At 42.1% G+C, this 25,566-nt stretch overlaps 4 protein-coding genes across 4 annotated transcripts; all 4 read left to right on the forward strand.

The window, feature by feature from the left end:
* Positions 1-8,858: 8,858 nt before the first annotated feature.
* LOC308316892 (arrestin domain-containing protein 3-like) lies at positions 8,859-12,311 on the forward strand (the record flags this gene model as incomplete). The annotated part of the gene is made up of 6 exons (XM_080765678.1): positions 8,859-9,030; positions 9,484-9,544; positions 9,822-9,969; positions 10,170-10,266; positions 11,067-11,335; positions 11,595-12,311. The coding sequence occupies 6 exons, from the start codon at positions 8,859-8,861 to the stop codon at positions 11,706-11,708; spliced, it is 861 nt and encodes a 286-aa protein (XP_080621804.1). The 3' UTR covers positions 11,709-12,311.
* A 1,681-nt stretch (positions 12,312-13,992) lies between these two features.
* LOC308316893 (arrestin domain-containing protein 3-like) lies at positions 13,993-19,292 on the forward strand (the record flags this gene model as incomplete). The annotated part of the gene is made up of 7 exons (XM_080765679.1): positions 13,993-14,028; positions 14,800-15,022; positions 15,711-15,738; positions 16,525-16,696; positions 17,771-17,858; positions 18,724-18,980; positions 19,284-19,292. The coding sequence occupies 7 exons, from the start codon at positions 13,993-13,995 to the stop codon at positions 19,290-19,292; spliced, it is 813 nt and encodes a 270-aa protein (XP_080621805.1).
* A 170-nt stretch (positions 19,293-19,462) lies between these two features.
* Positions 19,463-20,515, forward strand: LOC308317338 (UDP-glucose 4-epimerase-like; the record flags this gene model as incomplete). Its single annotated transcript, XM_080766268.1, has 1 exon — positions 19,463-20,515. One exon carries the CDS (start codon positions 19,463-19,465, stop codon positions 20,513-20,515), a length of 1,053 nt encoding a protein of 350 aa, XP_080622394.1.
* A 3,520-nt stretch (positions 20,516-24,035) lies between these two features.
* On the forward strand, positions 24,036-25,013 carry LOC308316894 (kelch domain-containing protein 3-like; the record flags this gene model as incomplete). Its single annotated transcript, XM_080765680.1, has 1 exon — positions 24,036-25,013. The coding sequence occupies one exon, from the start codon at positions 24,036-24,038 to the stop codon at positions 25,011-25,013; it is 978 nt and encodes a 325-aa protein (XP_080621806.1).
* Positions 25,014-25,566: the final 553 nt, after the last annotated feature.

Below are 25,566 nucleotides of genomic sequence, written 5' to 3' on the forward strand. Positions count from 1 at the left end.
TCTTGTCACAGTGTTCACAGTGGAAAGGCTTTTCTCCAATGTGGACACGTTGGTGGTGTGTCTTCAGCTCATTGGATCGACCGAAACTCTCGTCACAGTGTTCACAGTGGAAAGGCTTTTCTCCAGTGTGGACACGCCGGTGTTCCTTTAGGTGACCTGAGCGACTGAAACTCTTGTCACAGTGTTCACAGTGGAAAAGCTTTTCTCCAGTGTGGACATGCTGGTGTTCCTTTAGGTGACCTGAGCGACTGAAACTCTTGTCACAATGTTCACAGTGGAAAGGTTTTTCTCCAGTGTGGACATGCTGGTGATTCTTCAGGTTACCTGACTGACTGAAACTCTTGTCACAGTGTTCACAGTGGAAAAGCTTTTCTCCAGTGTGGATACGCCGGTGTTCCTTCAGGTGAGTTGACAACCTGAAACACTTGTCACAATGTTCACAGTGGAAAGGTTTTTCTCCAGTGTGGACACCCTGGTGTCTCTTCAAGAGAAATGAGATACTGAAACTCTTGTCACAATGTTTACAGTGGAAAGGTTTATCTCTAGTGTCGACACACTGGTGTGTCTTCAGGGGACGTGACTCACTGAAACTCCTGTCGCACCGGTCACCGTCACCGCCTTCAGTGGACTCCCCCCAATCATCACTGTCTTGAGTGACTTCAGTGTCAGACTCAAGTTCAACTTCAACTTTAGAGCAGTGTGAAGCGATGTCTTCTTCAGTATTATCCTCATGATCATCTTCACGTTTCACTGCTAGTAATGTCAACCATGACCCATCAGCCTCCACTGGTCTTTGAAATATCTCTTCCTGTTCCTCTTTAATCTGTAGAGGCTCTGGTTCCTCCTGTTCAGGAGAAACCTCATCTTTACACACAACCATGTGCCGGATGTCTAGGAGCAGAAAAATAAGATAATGGTGAATACTGGATTCCTAAAAAAAATGTTGTATTGAGCTTATTTCATCAGGGAAGTCCATTGAGAACATGCTCTCTTTTGCAAGGACAGTATGATCACAACGTACAAAAACAACACAATTTTACATGAGGTGAAATATAGTGAAATATTTCCTATCGCCCATCGTCGCCGATGGACGATATATTCGTGCCATAAAAGCAATATGAGAACAGCTCACAGCGGGTTGAAAAAAAAGGCTGATCTACAAGCTCTCAATGCAACGCATCTGTGGCGTGTTGAGAGCTTGTAGATCTGCCTGCTTTTGCAGTGCTGTTCGCGACGCGTTGAGAGCTTGTAGATCTGCCTGCTTTTGCCGCGCCGGTGTCAGGGTAAGAGCGTGACTGCACGTCCACGTTGTCAATAACAAAATAAGATAGATTACAGGCGGAGATGCAATGAAGTTGAATTAGACAGGCTAACATCACTGCCATGGCTGGTGCCCACTCCTCGTCTTTTCCTTTAATTTCTTTACTAATTCCACCCCCCCGCAGCAGTGTGCATTCTGGTGTTACTGTATATTATTAAACTGGGTCCGCAGTGATGGACGTAAACAACATGTACAGTAACTTCCCCAATGCTGCTGGGGCAATGGGGCATACCATTACAAGGGGAGGAGGGGGTTCCCACTGGCGGCTGTGATAATTATTTTTGCCTAATAAAAATAAATCAGCGATGGACTTATCCAATACACAATGGCCGAAATATTTGTTACATCACCCAACCTTAGTGAGCAATATTAAAAAACATCATAATGCTAATACACAGGTTTTACAAAAAAACTGATAGTCGCTATGTGTTGCAACTTGCAAGTAGTGCCTTCAATTCAATTACGAGACCAGTTTGTCCAGTTTCGGAGAGTCCTGGATTTTCTTCCTTTTTGTCTGGGGCGTAAAATATAAAAGCAGTCTTTCCTTATTCACTGTTCATTAGTGGAGTTTTAAGTGTAATGTGTTGCAACTTAAGTGCAACTGTGTGTTGTATATTAATTTAGCCCAATAAATAATTTTCAAGGCATCGACTAACTCAGCATTTTTGGTTTTCGTATGATGCACGTCCGGTTTTGACGATTTTGCGATCACCGGAGTAATCACAAATGACCTCCGAACATCGGTGATTTGTTCAAATCCAAGGACAGCGCAGTATTTTCCGAGAAAAGAGCGTGCAAAGGCCGCACCTAATACAGAGGCTAATGGCTACGGAGAAACAGAAGCAGTGCTAGCGAGGCCTTATAGCAAGCGTCCGTAGCAACTGGAGCGATTCCAAAGATGAAACACAGTGGGGCTCTCTTATAGCGATATCAAACGCCTTAAGACGAGCCCAGTCGTCATGAGCGCCCCGTGTAATGAATTTAAAGGACATATATCCAATGTTCAGGTTCAAAGGTTAAGGACAGTAAGACCCCCCCCCCCCCCCCCCAAGTCGGTAAGTCATTCCAGTGAGGGGATATACCACAGCAAAAGCTTGATCAACCTTTGTTACCACATCGTCAGATGATTCATTTATGAGTCAGACATTGAAAGATCATTAATAAGAAAAGGGCCGCTAACGTATTTTTACGTTCTTATTTGTCCGTTTGATTTTTTACTTTTATTTTGAACTGTATGCTATATTGCTAATGTCCTTTTATAATGTAATTATTTTGCTTAATGTTTTATGTAAAGCACATTAAAGTGAAATTGTTGTTCAAATGTAAAATACACTTGCCTTGCCTATAGCTTTAACTTTAAGATTTTTGTTTTGACCAAAAAATATTACTTACAGCACCTTTAACTGTTTATAAGGTCACATTCTCACCAGAGAGCTTTGCTGCGATTAAAACGAATCCTGCTGCACATTTTCAGAAAGTGCGCTTCGTTTGGCAGGTGTGAAGGCTCATTCGAATCCTAATGCGCAGCAAAGAACCGCATTTTACTCCGTCCAAAAACGGGGGTTTCGCTTCGCTTCCAATCGCACTTGACTACGATTCGGTGCAGGTGTGAATGCAATCCGCAGTAAATAAAGGAAATGAAGCAAACAATGTGGCGGGTGAGGAGCTGAACACATATTTTACGCAGCGCAAAGATGTCCCGTTACTGTGGATAGACGTGGTCGAATGAGGAGACTGTCTGAAGCCCTGATCGAAATGAGGACGTGTACATTAATCAATTGCTTAAGAAAACACATAAAAACACTGCAGTGTAGCCTATTATAGCCTACAGAATATTCTGTCTGTCTGTCTGTCTGTCTGTCTGTGCGTGCCGTAAACATGCAGTGCTGTCACTGTGTGGGGACTGGGGAGTTATATCAGTGCACTCATGCAGCGCTGTGCCTCCATGCCCAAAAGAACATTGTGTGGCTGCTTGCGTAGAGAGAGAGAGAGAAAGAGAGAGAGAGGGGGGGGTCCCCCAGACGGCACGACACATGCACGTTATGAGTGTAATTTTATTACCATAGATTTCACTGTGTAGGCTAGTTTATGAATGGAACACATTGATAAAGTGTGAAGGCAAACCGCAGCCAATTAAATATGCAAGAATCCCAAAATCCCCGCCCATACGCATTCGAGTCTACCGAAGTATTAGGTGAGAATGTGACCTAAGTGTATGTGAGACTAAACACATTTTAGCTAAAAGGAAAGAAAAAAGAGACCGTGAAACTCACTGAGGTGTGGCTGGCCTTCAGGTTCCTCCTGTTTCACTGAAACGGGTCTGGATAGATGTGGAGAGTTCATCTGCATCGGTAGTCTGGACTCCACAGAGTCTGTAATTAAACAATTAAGCAGGAGGGGCGAGATTAAGACCCAGGAGTTAATTGGGATTAATTGAGAAGAGAAACACCTCTTACACTCAACTTCAACAATAACAGACAATAATGAAGGATTACCTCACTTTTCAACTTGGCAAGTTACTGCTTCACAGCACATATTGTGAAAGTACTAATTGCTAATATTTGCTATATTGTTTGTTCTGTAACAGGAGTCTCCATGTCTCTCCAGCTTTTAATTAAACAGAAAATGCATTTTCAGAAACTGAAACTGGGATACCAATTTTATCCAATCAGGATAGAGAACGCAGTCAGGATACAGACTGAACAAGTGGTATTGTAAGTGATGACATAAATAAATGAGCAGACAAAATTTGAACTTTTTGAGACCCCTGTTATTGAACAAAAAGTCTATAGCAATGATTACTATCAGAAAATATTGATTTAAACTTTTTAAATGTTAAACGTTTTAAACGTGTTAACACTGCAAATATCACTTACACTACCTTTATAAAAAGCCAATAGTAAATAAACAACCTTCTTCACTTGAAAAATGAAAAGAATGCATCAGCAAAGCACTTTGATTTATTGATTACTTTATTAACAGTTTACAAATAGTACAGTGGTACAACTTTACAATGATGCCAAAAGGATAACACAATTTAAAAGCCCTATGGTCTTGTTTCCATGGATACCAAACGACTCGCCCCTTTACCAACTCGCCCCCGCAATTTTTTAAAGTAGTCAACAGTTAATTTAGTATTTCCCTCCCTCTCTGAAATCTGAAATGATCTTGTATAGATTTATTTGATTGTATAGTAGTCGATCTCTATACTCTGTAAAATTTAGAAAGAATAACATGACACAGAGACGGTGACTGCAATTAAGTTAATTTAAGACCTTCTATAGCAGTTAATTTCGTTTTATTAAACACATTTCTTCCATGTATAGCCCATGTTTTGTAATGGCATCAGCATGCTAATATGCCTGTGGATATTACAGAGTGAACTTAACAATGATACATTAAAATGATAATACCTTTTATATAATCACCAACATGAATTATGTTTGTTATTTACAGCTAGCTATAGTAGAGTAGTGGGATGAGATGGAAAAGGGGTGACACCATTGGGGTGCTGTGTAGGCCTATGGCATGGTCACTTAATTGAACGTTAATCTGAACGTTTGAGTTATTATAAGACTTAATTGTGTTCTTTATGGTGAACAGTGCACTGGGGCATGATACTTATGTATACATAGGCTATATACTTTATAAATGACATAAAGGGTGATCAAATGTAACCATTGTGGATTACATGTTTTACATCAAACTGGATTATAATTTGATGAGCAAGTAATTAACATTAGGAAAACTGACAACTATAATTATATGCAGTAGGCCTATATAGTTGATGCTACTAATTTAAGCAATTCCTGACTTTTCTACCTTATGATAACAACTTGGAAGTACAGTACACAATATAATACACACTAGGCCTATCACTAAAGAAAAGGACAGACAGACAGACAGACAGACAGACAGACAGACAGACAGACAGTTTTTTTTTTTCATTCAATGACTTCACTTGACATTCAAATTAACAAAGTAAAAGTAAAAATGCAAAGTAAAAATCTAATTTACAAGTTAATGAAGTGAAATATAGGCTAATAAATTTGCACCATCAGTGATTATGGAGATGTAATGCTGGAGACCACTGTAATGCTATAGTATTAGTAACTAGTAAAAACAAAACAATACAGTGGCATAATCAACAAACATGTGTAGGCAAAGGCAACTGCTGTCTGCTGCTGCTGCAGTTGTAATGTGTTTATGATCACATTGAATTACAATCTAACGAGTATAAGTAACTGTCTCAAATTATGATTCATGAAGACTAATGGATATGAAACACAACATGAATTTGTTCATCTTTACCTGTAGGCTACCTCACCGCGGTTTGTGTTTCAGCTAATCCTGCTGATTAACGACGATACACTTTTTAAACGCGACACGTTCTGTAGTTGCTAAGCAGTCAGTCAACATCAACAACCACGTTGTTTTCACACCACCATTCACCACCTCTGATAAAGCGACACGTCCAGAAGACGTTGCGAGGAGCTGAAGTGTCACTCACTGTAGAATTATAAATTACACTGTTTCTCTCGTACAGAAGTTTATTTAAGAATAAAAATCTACCATCTTTGGTTCAGAACACAAACAAAACACTGCATTGCGGGTATGATCCTCTTCTTCTTCTGAGTTATTCTGTCAGACTAGACGCCAGGTTGACGTATTGTTGCTGCCCCCCACTGTTGATCTTGGGTAGTGTAGTGCCCATTGTGGGAAAAGTGGGCACAGTCTGCGATGTCTGGCATTCACTCACTCACTCATGCACTCACGCACTCACTCACTCACTCACTCACTCACTCACTCACTCACTGACTCACTCACACTACAGCCTCACTCAAGTGAGTCATTAGTCATTTATTTTTTGTTTTCCTGCCTCAGCTATAGTGCTTGGTATTCCGTAGCCTGGCTTTGACAGACTGATCACATGGGATTCATTCACAATGCCAGGCTATAGGTATTCCGGCAGATTGGGCACCTTTTGGGGAGAAGACTATAGCAGCACTTGGAGTGGGTTATTTTGGGGGAGATTGAACACTTCTCTGAAGTACCGTATCTAGGCCTTTTGAGGCCCTAGGCAACATATTATACAGAGGCCCCCCCCCTCCTGCTTTGCCACGCCGGATAAAAATTGTAAATTTGCCATGAAAATGCTTCAATCTGGTGCACTATCAAAATTAAGAAGCTAGGTGGGGGCCACATGTGGCCAGTAGCCCATGTAAGGGATACATGAAAAAAAAATCTTCTCCCTGTGACGAGGCCCCCTCAGTGGTTGAGGCCCTAGGCGACCGCCTAGTTCGCCTATGCCTAGAACCGGCCCTGAGTGGTCCTACCCCCCCCCCCCCCCCCCCCATGAGACTTACAAATCCCAAATGTTTATAAACAAATCCCAAATGTTTGTAAACAAATCCCAAATGTTTATAAACAAATCCCAAAATGTTTATAAACAAATCACAAATGTTTATAAACAAATCACAAATGTTTATAAACAAATACCAAAATGTTTATAAACAAATACCAAATCCCATGAGACTTGGTCCTACCCCCCCGACCATGAGACTTACTACAGGTCAACTGGAAGTGGTCCTACCCCCCCCATGAGACTTACAAATCCCAAATGTTTATAAACAAATCCCAAATGTTTGTAAACAAATCCCAAATGTTTATAAACAAATCCCAAAATGTTTATAAACAAATCACAAATGTTTATAAACAAATCACAAATGTTTATAAACAAATCACAAATGTTTATAAACAAATACCAAAATGTTTATAAACAAATCCCAAATCCCATGAGACTTGGTCCTACCCCCCCGACCATGAGACTTACTACAGGTCAACTGGTAGTGGTCCTCTGAATATACGACTGACCAAGCCAAGTGTAGTTGGACTTGATCAGACCAAAGTCAACCTACTAACTATACTATCACCATAAGAATATATTATGTCTCAGCAGGATTATACATTAGGTGTCCCTACACCCGTCACTTTACTTAAACCATACAAGTTGCCTGCGTGCTTAGGCCTATAGCATCCTTAACGAATAGGAAATGCAATATTTTATGTATCTGTCTTGACCCTTTATGCCCATATGGTAGCAATTTCTAATGTCATCATATGCCCAAATTGAATTTGTTATTAAAGTGCATGATCAGTCCAAAAATCTAAATTTAGATGGTTACATTAATGTTACATTAATGGCCCACATTCTGACTATATTATTATTTAACCTAATAATTGCAAGAACATTATAGATATAGGTATAAGTTATTGGCCCATACAAATAAATCGACAACTTAAAGGTCGACTTCACCCAATTAATGTATCTTCATATTATTTTTTTCTACTCTTTCTGCGTTTCAGAGGAGGGCTGTGGACATGTCAGAAACCCGTCTACCAGTTACATTATCGATGGGGAATCCAAGCTAATAGAGTAAAAGCACAAAGGTATTGGCATCGAAATGTACTTAAAGTAAGTAAAAGTACTCTCAGAATGTCTCATTTCAAGTTTTCAAATGTTTAAAAATCTTTTGAAAATAACAGAACACATTGTGAGCTTGTCAAATGGCCAAAATGTGGGCCCATTTTGGGCGGGAACCCATTTTGGTGTTAGCATCATGTCGTGCTTTAGCTATTGAAAAATAGCAGATCTACAAGCTCATAGCGCGACACTCGGTGGCGCGCTATGAGCTTGTAGGTCTGCTATTTTGGAAAAATCGAAGAGCGACTGACATAGAAGACATTTTTAGAATCTGATCTGCAGGTCAGAATGAAAACTGTCAGGATGTAGAAGACTTTTTTTTTAATCTGATCTCAAGTCAGAATGGGTGGAGTGCCGTGATTTATTTTCACAAAACACGCCCAACAACAGTTCATTAAGTATGGCTGGTTTGCCTGGTGGGTGGTGATCCACCTGAACTGAAGCCACACCCACAGCTGTAGTTGTATGATAAATGGGTTAGGGGAGGGGCTGAAACCAGTTTGTTTCTTTTTGGTTCCTGTCTTTGCTCATTCCTTCACAGATAGCTGCAGATAAACTGAAGGCAGTCTGTTTCTTCAGAGCACTGATCAGAGTTAAAGCAGACATGACCATCAATAAATTCACCATCGAATATGATGCTCTCAATGATCGAAACATCTTCACCAACGGAGATTCAATAACAGGCAAGATTGTTGTATAGTTTTGCATTTGTTTTTATTGTAATTGGGGTCTGCTATAATGTATTTTATTTGTATTGGTCAGGGGTGAAAAAAAGGTCAGGGGAAGCAACAAAAAAAAAGCTGATCTAAAAGCTCACAACGCATCACATTGTGAGCTTGTGGATCGCCTATTTTTGCTATTCTATTTCTAAATCTAGTTTAAGATTCGGAAGATAAAATTGCATATCCACCCAAAACATTGTACATTTCATTGTACATGTACATTTTGTAAACACACTACAATTTCAGTTAGTTTCCTTAAGCCATGTTTTATTTCAGTTAAGAAATGTTGTTTTGTTCCTCAAAGTTATATTTAACTCTAAAAACTGTGGCGATGACAGGCAGAATCATCGTGGTGACGTCGGGTCAAACCAAGGTCCAGTCGCTGACCTTCACCGCCAAGGGCAAAGCATCAGTGTATTGGTCTGAGTATCATGGACAGAACAACACCGTGCATTATCACGATAAAGAGAAGTATTACAAGGTGGAACGCTCCATTCTGGCAGGTAATAAGAAGAAAAACATGTTTTCCATGTTTTCCATTGAAATCCCAGAGCACCAGTTTTACGTGTGTGTGTGTGTGTGTGTGTGTGTGTGTGTGTGTGTGTGTGTGTGTGTGTGTGTGTGTGTGTGTGTGTGTGTGTGTGTGTGTAAACTTTTTGTTTCATTTCAAGCTTAGGACCCCCATTTTGGTATGCGTGGGACCACTGACCCTTAACTTTCCACAAACTGACGCATAACTTTCCACAAACTGAACCAAATTAATGGACAATTTGTGTACACTCAGAGTTACAGGGGTCTGTTGCCAAATGCATACCAAACTTGTGCACCGTATGTATCTGTCACAGTGGCGATCAAGATACCCGGTGCAAATATGCATGCAAAAAAATTATAACAATGCAGAGACAAAAATTGAACCGAGAAATACATTCACAATAACCATGTGACTTTGTTTACAGATCCCCAGGAGATTGGACCAGGCCGCCATGTGTTTCCTTTCACCTTCCAGATCCCTGACAGGTATAGTTTTCTTAAGGACCTGCAGACATAATTATGCATTTGGCTGCCGAGACCCCCATTTGAAAACAGTTTCTGCCAGGAGACAATTTGTTTTCCAAATTGTCCAAATGGATTAAAAAATAGTAATGTATACAATAATGGTATAGTTGTGACATTTGTTTTGTTAGGAACCCCCTCAATGACCAACTTGGACCACATTGTCAGTACCACGGACATAGATCATAGAAGACATGGTTACTTTATGCATTTTGCTCTGCTGTGTGACGTTTGTGTGCAGGAGTTTGCCGTCCACCTTCAAGACACACACAGGCAAGGTGGTCCATTCCCTGCAGGCCAAGCTGAGCAGATCCATGAAGATTCCGAGCAAGGACAAAACCCAGTTCACCTTTGTCTCCAAAGCAGACATGGCCCTGCCTGGACTCATGGTCAGTGGTGGGGAAGCCGTATACTTTCAAATACATAGTGCATTGTCGGGTGGAAACCTCGACAGAAACTGTTACTTTTCAGGATTCAAGAGCGATAAGCTGCATAATGTCAAGCTTGTAGATCTAGATACGTTTGATGCTTCTGTGTGACACTGCAGTATATATAATATAATCATACTGAGTGTGGCGTGTCATTTCAGGAGCAGCAGTACGGCAGTAAGGACAAAGACGTTGTTTTCTTTGCATCTGGAAACGTATCTATGAACGTATTCACTGAGAAGATGGGATACCTGCAAGGTAAGGTTTGCAAAATGTGCACAATTTGATCTGGGTTATACTTTTAGCATTAATTTGTATAAATCTGTACCACCGTGCCTTTGAAATATTATCAATATTATTATGTTTGCAAACTGTTAAAGTATTCAATCAATCAATCAATCAATCAATCAAAAAGTCCTAGCCGTTTTACTCTTATCACCACTAGGTGACAGCAAATTAGTCTAGTAGCCAGCCCTTAGAGCCCCATTGTGAACCCGGACATGGTGAGTACACCAAGGTTTTATGTTAGAAATGTTTAGTATGGGTCTCCAGCATGTAGAAACTGCTGGATGCTAACTTGCAAATGTTAGGCAATTTTCATAATTGGCATAATATGTGCAGAATTACAACCTATAGAAGGCAGAATATTCAAAATGTAATCATGCTTTATCTAGCATGTGATGTGTCAAACTAGGGGGTTTTCATGATGCTGAATCCATTCCAGGCATTAGTTTTGAAAAAAACAAACACTCATTGGGCTAAAAACGGTACATTTGGGCAAGTGGGCATGGCCGTTTTAAGCCCAATGTTTTTATTTTTTTACAAAACTAATGCTTGGAATGGATTCAGCATCATGACCTTAGTGACCTATAGTTTGACACATCACAAGCTAGATAAAGCATGATGACATTTTGAATATTTTGCCTAGGTATAGGGATAGGTATGGTAACATATTATGCCTGCGTTCCCCGCTTCACGTTTGCAAGGCCCTTTAGAGTCACGTGCGTGTGTTTGAGAAACACTGACGTGTTGCCATTCTCTCTCCTCCGCTCCGACAGGAGAGTCCCTGAGCGTGACGGTGGAGGTGGTGAACAGCTCCACGCGCAGCGTCAAGCCGAAGTTTGAGCTGTACGAGAAGAAGAGCTACTTCGGCAAAGGTATTTACGGCCAGAAGAGGAAGTGCCGAACGTCGACCATCCTGAAGGACAAGGACGAGCCCGTTGATAAGTCGAGCAGGAGGACCGTGTGCAAGACCTTCTGTCTCCCGACAGAGCTGCCTCCCTCCATCTTGAACTGCAAGATTATCAAGCTGGAGTACAGACTGAAGGTACGTCTGTCTGTCTGTCTGTCTGTCTGTCTGTCTGTCTGTCTGTCTGTCTGTCTGTCTGTCTGTCTGTCTGGAACTTGAGTTGGCGCTCCAATGAAGTTTCAAAATGGCTAAACAATTAACATTTTACATCGATTACAAGTCACCAATAGAATTACTTTGTTGTTTACATATTGATAGGCCTACCGGTTGGATCGTGACACATTGCACCCCTAATTTATGAATGAAAATTAATCGTTGTAATTATAATTCCCTTCAGGTTATCCTGGACGTGGCGCTCGCCAAGGACCCAGAGATTAAACTACCCATCGTGGTCCTCCCAAATATGAACGACTGGTCTTCTTCAAAGGCCCTGGAAGCATACAAGTACTGAGGGGAATGTAAAGTCAGTGGAAAAATCGTACTCCGACAAATGTGTCCATAAGATTTGGCTACTTGGCTATTCAAAGCGCGTTACAATGGTCCATTCATTCATACATTGGGAGTATAGAGAGTAGAGACAGTGTAGTGCCTCAGTAATCTAGGGCCATCAGGTAGAATCAGTCTACTCTAAACTATATATACAAAATGTGTATAGCCTATGTGCATTGTAACTATACTGTACAAAGTAAAATTTATATGCTAGGTCAACAAATGTAGGCTACTATATTCCCAGGCCTCACATTGTGAACTTGTGGATCTGCTATTATTTTTTATAAATAAAGATTATTGTTGTTGTTGTTGTTGTTTGGTTAGTTTTTTCATGACCTGAAAAGTCACAGTTTTGGACATACTGTAAAATGAGCAGTGGTGGAAAGTAACTAAGTACATTTACTTAAGTAAGCCTACTGTACTATAAGTACAAGTTTGAGGTATTTGTACTCCACTGCCATGACTGCATCTTGGTTATTTAAATTATGTGTATAGCTTGCAGAGTTAGTTCAGTCAGATATACTCGAGGGGTTTCATGTGCTCAAGGGCGCATACATACTCAAGGGGTTAATGTTGTAGTATACAACATGATATGATCTGAGTGCCTATGCTGTGTACTAACAGACTTTCTAGTTAGCCACTGGAGCAGAGAGCAAGGTCAACTTGCTGCTAGCCGATTGTTATTGTTATGTCTCGGTGCCACGTCATGAGGACATGTGGATCCAAAGCTATATATGATTCTGTATGTGTATAATAAATTGTGAACCCGTGGCGAGATACTGTCCGAGTGTCCCGTTATTATTGTTCTCCCGGGCCCGTCGATCGCCGCCGTACCACAGGAATAATTCAGATGGATTATCACACACCACCCAGTTTACACACACACACACACTACCGGTCTGCCAGAACCGGACGAGAGTCCAGTGCCTAACAGTTAATATGCTGCATTACTATGTGGGTGTATTCTGTGTGTGCAAGACCCACTCGCTGATGTGGCAGTCAGCTGACCAATTGGGCGGGCTATACTTAAGCTCACTAGATTGCATGCTCTTCCCGCCTTCCTTCTGCACCACCACCCCAGCACCACCGGTGGGCTATTATTTATGTTCCCCATGGGTTTTCTTTTTTATCTATCTCCCTGCTCTTAACAGGACTACTGCGTAACCCGCATTCCCCGCTATTTAATCAAATATTCTACGCTGCCGAGATTGTTTTATTACCTTTGCAGCATATGCCAAAGTATTTGCGCTTTTGATCCGTGAAAAAACACTCCCAGCATTTGTTATTGAGCCGACAAAAAGCCACTTCCTTGATCCGGGTCACAGACGAAGAGCAAAGCGAGCCAAGATTGTCTCTACCCCCTCGTTCACTTGTATTGGGCTCAATTTCAGCCCAGAGCATGGGTTGATTTCCGGTTTCGTCATCATAACGTGACGGCCTCGTCACCAGGCGCGCGACAAAGCCGCAGTTTCTTTTTAATTATTAAAATACGGCGAATTAAACACATGAAACAAATTAAGCAGAGTCGATCATTTGATTAAACAATTTAAAGCCATCAAAGTGTTAATGTTTAATGATGGTGTTTGATTGTGTCGAGCAGGGAGAAAAATGTAGCAGAGCCGAACGCCAAGATAAAATATTATATGCACACTTGTATTCTCATTCTATAATAAATAGTAGTTAAATCTATTCGTGAGTTATCTGACTGAAAACTTACAAAATATACAATGAGTACTTCTACTTTTGGTACTTTTTGATGCCAATACTTTTGTACATTTCAGATTTTTACTTGTAATAGAGCATTTCTACATTGCAGGATTGGTACCTTTATTTAAGTAAAACATGTGAGTATAATCTTTCCACCACTGCCTGAAAAGTCACAGTTTTGTACATATGAGGTTTCCACCCGACAGCGACGGGGCTCATATTGTGGACCATGCTGCGGGTCGTGGGCCCAGTGTCTGGTAACCGTCTGCTCTCGGGTTACCAATGTGAACGAGACACCTGCGCTAAGATCTCACACACACGCACACACACACACACACGCGCAGGTCCAGAGCATGCCATCCTCATCGGCATCCTCGTTCATTCCAGAACAGACACAAAAACCTATTATGTATAGTCTCTCATACTGGATGGTTTCATTTGGAACCGTTTTGGATTCGAAGCCGTGGGTGACAACTGAACTACCTCATAGTATAGAGAACTCTATGTGATACAGAGAGAGCGTTCTGCATTGGTTCATCATGACAGTGAAGCATTTCTCTGTGGAGTACGACAAGGTAGGGACAAGTTGTAGCGATTTAGTGATGACTTTGTTCGATTTATCAAGAAGCGTGTTTCTAAATGTATAATAGTTTCTGTCGGCGCAGAAACCTCTTGTGTTTGCCACATTGTGCAAAGCATTTTGAGAATATGACAAGTAACCGTTTTGGACATACAAGGTTTCCACCCGACAGACGATATACACACTTTATAATTATCAACAAATCCAATAACTGAAATGATGGGTCATACACTGACGCCTTTTTCTCCTCTATAAATATATAGAATTGCTATTCTATGCCCTGTTGATTAATTGAATATACATAATATGACCAGAATTGTTTGTGTTATCCTTTTTAATTTAGTATCTTTTAGTGTTTTACTACACTTTGGTGGTGTTAACCATTAAGACCTGGAACACATCTGTGTCGCTTTAGCTTTTAACCTTATAGGCCTACTTTAGCTATTGTAAAATAGCAGATGCTACGAGCTTGTAGATCTGCTATTTTCTGCTCTCCTCGATCCTTATTTTTTCACAGCGAAAGTTTGAAACTCAAATCTTTGCCTCTGGGAACCAAATATTTTGAGATGGGGGTCAGTGGCCAAACATATCATTTTTGAAAGGTTTAAAAGAAACCTTCCCCCACAATGAGCCCCCACATGCATGGAGCTTTCCCCACGATAACAGAAAACTGAAAATACACCAGTATAGAGCCCTGATGGACTTAAATAATGGATCAAATGCATTGGTTAGATTAACTGCTAACTGTACTTTTTGTGACAACAAGGTGAATGACAGAGGGACGTTCTCTCCCGGGGACCGCCTCACCGGAAGGGTGGTCGTGGTCACCGGCAAGGAGGTCAAAGTTCAGTGTTTGTTGGTCAAAGCCAAAGGAAAGGTGGAGGTGAAGTGGCCGTCGCCAGAGGGGGCACCACCCCCCGCCGTCCTCAACCACACAAAGAAGAAATACTTCTACTTTGAACACATTCTACTCCAAGATAAAGGAGATGGTAATTGCCAATTTGTGGAAAGTACATTTACTCAAATACTTGTACTTGAGTACAATGTTGAGGTACTTTCACTTTACTTGCAGGACATTATTCAATAGGCCTACTTGAGAGGTTTGGGTTGTGTAGTTACCTTGCCATGATGTAACTCCAAAGGTGGACACTGGACAAGAAATCGAAAATAATTGCTCTATTGTTTGGGAATTGATAATTGACTTACAATACGCTGAAACAGCTCTCAACGTCGCTCTATTAGTACGTGAACAAACACAAAGGGATTCAGACAATCACCAAACCCAGTAGGCCTACCGTTTTTATTCCCTCTACGTTATATATATATATATATATATATATATATTAGGTAAAGGATACACACGTATGCTCGCATGTACACGAGGAGGATACACACATTTTAAACAATAGTGATTCTATATATTTATCAGTTACTTATGCTTTATAGGATCTTTTAAATATTCGTATGGAAGTTGCTCAATTTAAGTTCAGTATCGAGTTTATTCTATAGGTTTACCCCAATGGTGGATAAACATCTCTCTTTGGTGTTAGTCTTTGTTGAGCCTTAAAAAAAACCCAGTTCCCTTGAGTTCATTTAACACAAGAAAGGGGTTTGTGATACTTTGACAGCGGTTTGTGTACAATGCTTACTAGGTTGGTCTGTTCTCTAAACACACAGTAAATAAAGAAAACCTCAAACTAAGCAGGTAAGGCACACAGCCTACAGACACTACCCTAGCTACAGACTGGGTTCAGCAGCACAGGTGACGGATGGCAAGACTGACGAGGAGCTTCTCCCAGCCTTTTATACTGGTGGCTGGTTGATTGAAAAATGAGGCCCAGGTGTCTCCAGACACTAAGCCACTCCTCCAATCCACCCTCCAGTCATCATACAGCGCGTGTGTGTGTGTGTGTGTGTGTGTGTGTGTGTGTGTGTGTGTGTGTGTGTGTGTGTGCGCGTGCGTGTGTGTGTGTGCGTGCGTGTGTGTGTGTGTGTGTGTGTGTGTGTGTGTGTGTGTGTGTGTGTGTGTGTGTGTGTTTCTCCTTAATGTCTTTTTTTCAGGCTCTGTAATCATTGGCCCGGGGAAAAGTGTCCTTTCATTCACCTTTGAAATTCCAGAAAGGTGTGTGTTCCTTTGAATACAGTAGTGCTGATTTCGATTTTCGATTTGGAAAAAGTTTTCATATTTCTTGTCATCTGAAATGCTTTAATCTAATGGCGTTGTAATGCCTGATTTTACACTTGGTTGCATGCTGAAAATAACCAATCTACAATCTAGTTTCAGAGCAACAACCAAGTGCAACCAAACATAAAATGACTTGTCTTTTAGTTATACGGTTCTAACATTTTAGTGTTTTTATTTGTTGACAAAATTGTCAGCATATTTAGTGAATAGTTTTAGTCATCATCTGTTGTAGGTATGCGTTTATATTTTTCGTCATAGTTTTAGTCGAAACAATCAACACTGACTTGGATATGTTCACGCTCACAGAGATATGCCTTCCTCCTACGAGGGTAAATGGGGCAGGATTGCATACAGCCTGCGAGCCAAGATGACCCAGTCCATTTGGTTGGTGCACAAAGCCAAGACACACTTCCCCTTCTTGACAAAGGCAGAGTTTCCGTTTGTGTCCAAGTCAGAAATGATCATCATAGGATTGAAGGTATGCTTTTTTTGGTATCACTTTACTTGGTCGGATCTACATATGCATTTATAATGCATTGTAGTGAACTTATGGCTCGTTATAAATGTGTATAAGTATGAGACCTTAATTATAATGACATTTATAATATATATTTAAGTGATGGTCATGCATTATAAACTCAGTGGAACAGCACATTACAGCTACATTAAAGGAGTTATAAGTGCATTATAATGCATTATAACTGTGGTTATAATGCATTATTGGCTTGGTTAAATGCGTGATTCTGATTGGTCAATCACTGAATTCAGTGGTGTGTTATTTTTTAGCAAAGACTCAATTTGGTGCTGTATCCAACATATAAGAGCCATGCAAACAAACAAACAAACAAACACACAATGTCATTTACACATTGCTCTCAAGAATGTTTTTGAAAACATTTGAAAGGAGTAGGCCTAACTGAAAATGTATTCTATTTGATCAACACTTCCTTGTTTTCCGAGGCGACTGTCCGCCCAGCTCAAAAACTTTATATAAAACTTTCTATTAAGTAGCCGTGTAATAAGTCCTAATAAAACTTTTAGGGAGAAATCTTATTTCTCAACAATGACCGGCTGGCCGCCAATTATCCCTTGCACAACCTTAATACAAAGTTTAACCTCTTAGGCGCGATTCATACTCCTATTTTAGAACCGAATAAAAGTCCGTTCGGCTCTGTAGAGCCTACAATGTGACGTCATTTGAGGTTCGGGGGTACCGTCTTCGGTGCTACTGAAAATTTCTGACGAGCCGAAATCATTTCGGCACTACAGCGGTAAAATAGAGTATGAATCAGCCATTACCTATGCACACATAACTTCTGGGTCATTTCAATACATCCTTCACAGGTGAAGGATGTATTGAGTACGGCCCCGTACGGGTGTGTAACTCTGAGAGGGGGTCCTTGGTTTGAGAAGCCCTGTACACTAAATGGAACCGTATTAAGTATCAATTAGTATCATCAGTAACACCTGAAGGAAGCAGTACAGGGAAGGGGCCCCGAAGTGGGAAGAGTTATGTGATGTACTGACAGCCTTTCCATCGTGTCTCCTGCAGGAACCTCAGTACGGAACCAGAATCTCGTTCTATGGATGTGGGAAAGTCACTCTGAATGTCACCTCTGAGAAGATGGGCTTAACACAAGGTATAGATCTGCTATGGCCACATATTTGCTGCCATGATAGGAACATAAATATCACTCGATAACATGATATGCATCACACTATACAACATGATACATCGTTGCTGTCAGGTAAACCATATTCAAGAGTTTAATTTATTCTGCACTTTTTCATTTACGGCTTTTGCATTTTGCATTACGTCTTTGGCTTTTGCATTGCATTCAAATGACCTTTAATATTGTGTATACTTTTAAACTTTTAAACATTGCATTTTCCTTCCATGTTTCATGTAAAGCACATATGTAGCCACTTAGCCTCGTTGATACAATGTAATATAATTATAATGGACATACTTAACATGAAAAAGTACACTATACCAGGAGTCACTCAGCAGCATCCATAAAAAACGGACAATAAAGAAGGCCTCTCAAATAGTTGAGGACAACACACACACCCTCCATAACCACTACCAACTAATGCCCTCAGGCCGGCGATACAGAGCATCAAAACTCACTAAAAGGGGCTCAGCTAGCTTTGTGCCCATCTCCATCAGACTCTTGAACACCTAGGCTGAACCCCCCCCCAGCCCTCCTCGTTGGAATCCCTAACAAACAACCCCCCCCCCCCTTTCCACCTGATGGACTATAGTGAACTCATAGGTTGCATACAGTAAATATTTAGATTTTTAATTATTAGTACTTATAGAACAGATTTTTAATATATTATGCTTTTAAGTAGTTCCTCTTAAAAAGTCGTTTTTTTATGATCTTTTATATAGTATCTGTGTTTGTGTGTACTGTGATCTCTGTTGTCTTTACCACTGCACAAAAGAAGTTTCCGAAAGGAAAAATAAAGTTCTTTGAAGTTGAAGTACCTTTTGTATAAAAGGTGAGTCCATGGAGGTGACGGCGGAGGTTCTGAACGAGTCCACGTCCGCCGTGACGCCCGTGTTCCACCTGTGTGAGAAGCAGACATTTGTGTCCGGCTCGGAGAGGACGGTGCACACCGTCGGCGTCCAGTTCGGGACGGGGGACAGCGTCCCCGCGGCCAGCAGCCTCACGGTGTCCAGGGTCCTCAGCGCTCCTCCCACAATGCATCCCACCTTCTTCAACTGCTCCATGATGAAGCTGGAGTACAGGCTGAAGGTATGTATAGAGCACTGCTTTTTTCCATGTCCAAGATTCAAGGACCCCCAAAATGATATGTATTTGGCCCGCAGTCTCACGGACCCCCATCTGAAAAGGTTTCGTGACAGGTAACCCCCCCAGATGATCTTTTATGTTATTTTTTATTACATTTTTTCAAAATTGTTCAAAAATGTTCCAAACATTTTTGATATGTTTTACTTCTTTTTCTGAAAAAGTATATATCCAATCATCGATATATGCCGACTGATTTGTTTGCTGAACCCATTGATGTTAGACAACACACTCCATATTTGGCCGTAGCTGCATTGAGTCATGGTGACATTACCATGACGTCACATGTATCATTTTTCTAAAATATATTCATTGTAAATCAAATCGCAAAGAATGGCTGCATGGAAATCTGGAATCTCTGAACTTGCACCTGTACTTGTGACGAGGGGTTTGAGAAAGGTTAAAAACCAGGAGAATCACTCGTGAGAATGGCTGAGAAGGTCCTGGTCACCGGTGGAGGTGGCTACATCGGCAGTCATTGTGTTATGGAGCTCATTGAAGCAGGCTATTGTCCAGTTGTCATGGATAACTTCAGCAATGCCATACGAGGACATGGGGATGTACCTGAAAGCATTTGCAGGATAGAGACGTTCCTGGACACCAGCATCGAGTTCCATGAACTAGACATGTTGGACCGACCTGGACTAGAAAAGCTCTTTCAGAAGCATGCGTTCAGTGCTGTGATGCACTTTGCTGGTCTGAAGGCCGTCGGGGAGTCAGTAGAGAAGCCACTGCGCTATCATCATGTCAACCTCGCCGGCACCATCAACCTGCTGCAGGTCATGCAGGCCCATGGCGTGCACAATCTGATCTTCAGTAGCTCGGCCACGGTGTACGGCGAGCCGCAGCAACTACCCATCAGCGAGCAGCATCCGGTGGGCAGCTGTGCCAACCCTTACGGCAAGACCAAGTACTTCATCGAGGCGATGGTTGTTGACCAGTGCAAGGCTGAAAAGGACTGGAATGCAGTGCTGCTGCGCTATTTCAACCCCATTGGAGCTCACGGCTCGGGCCAAATAGGAGATGGACCACAGGGAATCCCCAACAACCTCCTGCCATATGTAGCCCAGGTTGCCATCGGAAGAAGAAAGCACCTCAACGTATTTGGGAATGACTACGACACAGTCGACGGAACAGGTGTGAGAGACTATATACATGTTGTTGATCTGGCTAAAGGACACATAGCTGCTCTCAATAAGCTTAAGGACAACTGCGGCTGCAAAGTGTACAACTTGGGAACAGGGATTGGTTATTCTGTGCTGCAGATGGTCAAAGCTATGGAGAAGGCCTCAGGGAAGGAGATCAACTACCAGATCGTCCCTCGAAGAGAAGGGGATGTCGCAGCCATCTATGCAGACCCTCGCCTGGCTGAGAAGGAACTTGGATGGAAGGCCAGCTTTGGCCTGGAGACGATGTGTGAGGACCTGTGGCGATGGCAATCCCAAAACCCCAATGGATTTAACAACGCCGTCATCTCTTGATGAAAGCTAGGCCAGCTCCATCAAGTGTTTATAAACATTGTGTAAACACAAACGTTGAAGACAAGTGAGGACGCAAATTGTGATTGGCCGGAATGAGATGATGTATGATGATCCATCCATCCATCCATCTTCAACCGCTTATCCGTAGTCGGGTCGCGGGGGCAACAGCTCTACCAGAGTGCTCCAGACTTCCCTCTCCAGAGCAACATTAGTGACTTCCTCCTGGGGGATCCCGAAACATTCCAGGGCCAGTTAGTCGATGTGTTTCCTCCAACTGCGCCTTGGTCTGCCCCGGGGTCTCCTCCCAGTGGGACGTGCCTCAAGGACCTCCCTAGGGAGACGCCCGAGGCATTCGAACCACCTAAGCTGGCTCCTTTCCAGGCGAAGAAACAGCGACTCTACACCGTGTGACTGAACTTCTCACATGTATGATGATAAGAGCGCCCCTCACTTCACACGGGTGTGACTTTTTTTTCATTTCATTTTTCATTTCTATACAGGTTTAATGTTTGTTTTTAATTCAATGTTTGTTTTAAAACGCCATTGACAATGAAAGGAAAATGTACGTCATTTGTCCCTAAAACGAACATTGAATGCCATTAACAATAAATGTATTTTGTGTTTGTGTTGGCACCGTTTGTTTAACATCACCATTACATCACCTAATCAACATGAGTTAGACTTTAATACATTAGTGCCCCTCTCTTCACACGGGTGTGATTTTTCATTTTCACACCTCAGGACAAACTGAATACTGGCAGTTGCGTTGGAGAACAATATATCCGTAATGTGCAGCCTGGACACAGGTGTAAACATGGTTTATGTTTACATTCTAGGGCTTTCACTTCAAGTGATTTTTACAAGTTGACTAGTTGCCTAGTTTACTAGTCGACTAGTTGTTTACCTAGGCCTACCTATTATGTAAAAAAAAAAGTTGTACATTTAAAAACTGTGTACATCGGTGACTATAACTATAATCTATTTTATATCGAGGCCTACAAAGACGGGTAAAACACCAACAAGGTTGACTAGTGGATTTACTAGTCGACAAGTTGAAAAGTCGACTAGTTGCTTAAAGCCCTATTACTATACTGTACAGTAGCTAACACAGCTTTAATATATATATTTTTTGCTACAGTAACATTGTGTTTGTGTGTGCGTGCGTGCGTGCACTGTATGTCTACGTGTGTTTGCAGGTCACACTGCACGTGCCACACGGGCGAGACGTAGAGGTCAGACTTCCGCTGGTCATCCTCCAGCGTCATCCAAGCCCACCTGAACACAAAGAAAAGAGATTTAAATGGTTGAAATAAAAGGTTTAGCTGCTGCAATCTGTGTGGTCTGTGTTTACTACATATATACTGTATAACACAACATGTGGCCAACAACACCAAATAATACCGTAGATGTCCGACCGATAACAATGAGTTGTAATTGTTTCTTAAATCTTTACAGTGTCTGCTTTAACCCATTAAAACCGGGAAAGCATCCGTGTCATTTTAGATATGTCCACTGACTGTTACTTTTCAGCATTCAAATTAGAAAGCATCAGAAGTAGCAGATCTACAAGCTCTGAACGTGTCACCTCACGCCGCATTTTGAGCTTGTGTATATATCTACTATACTTTAGACGCTTTCATGTGACGCTGTATAGTTGTATGGTCAAGTAGGCTGTTATTTTTCCGGGGACAAAAACACACAAAAGTAAGTCACTGGGTGTTTGTGTATTGCAGCAGACACCATACTCCAGGCAACCCAAAGAAGGCAGATCAGACCCCAGCCTGTGTCCAATTACCCTCTGATTACCCTCTGGGACCACAGGCGGTTTGTTTGCACACTGTATGGTTTGTGAACCATTATATTAGGGAGCCCACATCCGTTTATGCCAAGAAAAGCTTGGGTACTTTCAGGCTAGTGTCCAAGTGGCATGCTCCCCCCATCGTCTCTTGGGGGCTTAAAGTGGCAGATGTGAGCTGCTAGCAGCGGGTGTTGGGCTCTGGGCACTGTATCTAATAGCAATTATATAGCAACAGGTTTGTTACTGTGTGTTCTGTCTTTGTCCTGCACTATGCCGATGCACTAACATGTTACTGTGTGTTCTGTCTTCGTCCTGCACTATGCCGATGCACTAACATGTTACTGTGTGTTCTGTCTTTGTCCTGCACTATGCCGATGCACTAACATGTTACTGTGTGTTCTGTCTTCGTCCTGCACTATGCCGATGCACTAACATGTTACTGTGTGTTCTGTCTTCGTCCTGCACTATGCCGATGCACTAACATGTTACTGTGTGTTCTGTCTTTGTCCTGCACTATGCCGATGCACTAACATGTTACTGTGTGTTCTGTCTTCGTCCTGCACTATGCCGATGCACTAACATGTTACTGTGTGTTCTGTCTTTGTCCTGCACTATGCCGATGCACTAACATGTTACTGTGTGTTCTGTCTTTGTCCTGCACTATGCCGATGCACTAACATGTTACTGTGTGTTCTGTCTTCGTCCTGCACTATGCCGATGCACTAACATGTTACTGTGTGTTCTGTCTTCGTCCTGCACTATGCCGATGCACTAACATGTTACTGTGTGTTCTGTCTTCGTCCTGCACTATGCAGATGTATTGATTTGCGTATCCCACTCGGCAAAGCGATGCACAATTCAGTGCCTTGACAAGGTCATTGGCTAGTGGCGGACATGTTCACATCTTTTGGCGCTTTTCATTGGCTACCAACTCGGACATGTTCACATCTTTTGGCGCTTTTCATTGGCTACCAACTTCACAATTGTAAGAATAGATACTGTCATAAAGCATTAAAATACTTGTAAAGGTTTGTTTTTTAAAACTCATTGACCTCCAGATTTGTTTCAGGCTGCGTTTAACCACTGCCAGGCTTTTTTGGTATTTGCTTACCTTTTAAGGAGTCACAGTTATTCATCAATTAGACTATACTATACAGAGTTTTGGTGCATTTGTTGTAAGATGAATTACTTGCATCAGAGTTATTATGTTGAAGCTATGTCTTTTGTTTCAGTACACAGCCAGCCCCTCGCCGTTGGTGGTACACAGTGTTTTTCCTCCATTCTGTTGTTAAAACCCCACATGGCATGTTGTCCAGAACCGCTAATCCATCCAATATGCCCATAATCCCCACATGGATATGTGACCATATACTGATGACATCAGGGATCTCCATTTATGGGCATGAAGGTGATGCGGGCAGACACATACAGATAACAGATCTCTCTATACACTCTGACAACGGGTATAAGGTTATAGCGTTACCAAGTAGGGAATTCATTCCCAACTTGCATCAATGTCACACCATGTCTAACGCACAGGGATCCCCATGGGCTCCCAGGGTGGCAATCTATTTGCTATATTAGGGAGCACAAAATGTATCGGCTTCTCTGATTGGCTAATCCATCCCATCACCTTTGCAGATTAGCCAATCTTTCTGGCGCTGTATCAATATACGTGGAATATAAGTGGACAAGTATACATTCTTGGTTATGTAGAGTGAGATGTTTCGTTGCGTAGTCCACCTGAAAGTTAGGGAATGGTTAAACCTCCATGCTGCCGTAGAAGTGGGGCACAAGGTGTACTGCTTTGACTTGGGGAATAACTATGTATTCAACACAATGTCTTTGCACTTGATGAAGTTGCCCCCAATGACATTGGCTAGAGGAGAACATATTTCCTCTAGGTGCTTCGGACACACAGCTGTGCTGGTAGAATATATCGTCTACATCTTTGGAGGGTTTCCTTATTGTAATGAGCTTTATGCCTTTGATGTCGACACCCACAAATGGCTGAAGCCCAATATTTCTGGGACTGTTCCAGAATCAAGGGCTCACCACACAGCCTGTGCCTTGGGGAAGGTCATGTATGTCTATGGAGGATGCACTCATCTGAATGGACACACTAATGACATCTACAAGTTGGACACTACCGCAATGGTCTGGTCTTCACTTAACACTAGAGGCACTGCACCCCTAGCTTCATCACGTCACTCGGCCACCATCATCGGAACAAAGATGTTTGTATTTGGAGGCATAGTGAAGCAGGACGACAACATCAGAATGTTTGACACAGAGACCAACCACTGGATGAGCATGCCTTCTACAGAGCCTTTTCCAAAAAGATGCTGGGGTCATTCAGCCTTTGCCTACAATGGAGAGCTGTACATATTTGGTGGCATCAACAGGGACGAGACCCTCAATGATCTGTGGAAATTTAATCCAGAGACCATCTCCTGGAAGAAGGTTGAGCTGAAGGGAAAATGCCCATCTCCAAGTTCTCGTAGGATCTGTTCCATGGTGGGAGATCGTATCATCCTGCTTGATACTGAAATTTACATCTTAGACTTGCATCCTAGTCTACAGACATTATGCAAACTCACAGTTATTCAGTACGGTCTGGAGCAGTCGGGACTCCCACACAACATAATTTGGGAACTGACGGCCATGACTACCAGTGTTGTCCCTGAACGCGTTCATTGAACGATCGTTCACAAACCCGTTCATATTTTGTGTGAATGTGACTAAACGTCCTGTATTTCTGTGTGCTGAACGTTACTGTGAACGCGTTCATTCTGGGCATGTGTGAATGTCCCTCTCTGACAGTTCACTTTGTTCAAGACTGTGTGCCAGATTTCCATCTAAACAGGCCTAAATGTGTGCGGAAAAACACCAATCTGTCCCGCTCCTGCTAAAGCATAATATAATATCCAACACCAAATGAACGTGCACTGGAGTGCGCGCAACGCGATCGAGTTGTAGCGAGCCGAAGATGATGTGCTTGTGCGCTCACAGACCAGACGCGCTGATCCTGATCCACGCAGACAGCCATGCACAGAACATGTCTCGACCGAGCCCCATTATGTGCTCTCTCCCTACGCTCATTCTGTAGCTCGGAGATGAGGTGACACCCTGGGCCCCTCCTAGCGGTTGTTTAGCATGTTTTTTCAAGGAAGTTGAAAAGCTTTAGCGCCTCCCCGGCGCCTCCCCTGGTGGAAAGTAGAATTACATTTCCAACTGACTTCAGTTCACTCGA

Source organism: Protomyctophum bolini, assembly GCF_963924005.1.
Source record: "Protomyctophum bolini genome assembly, chromosome: 6".
Lineage (NCBI taxonomy): Eukaryota > Metazoa > Chordata > Actinopteri > Myctophiformes > Myctophidae > Protomyctophum > Protomyctophum bolini.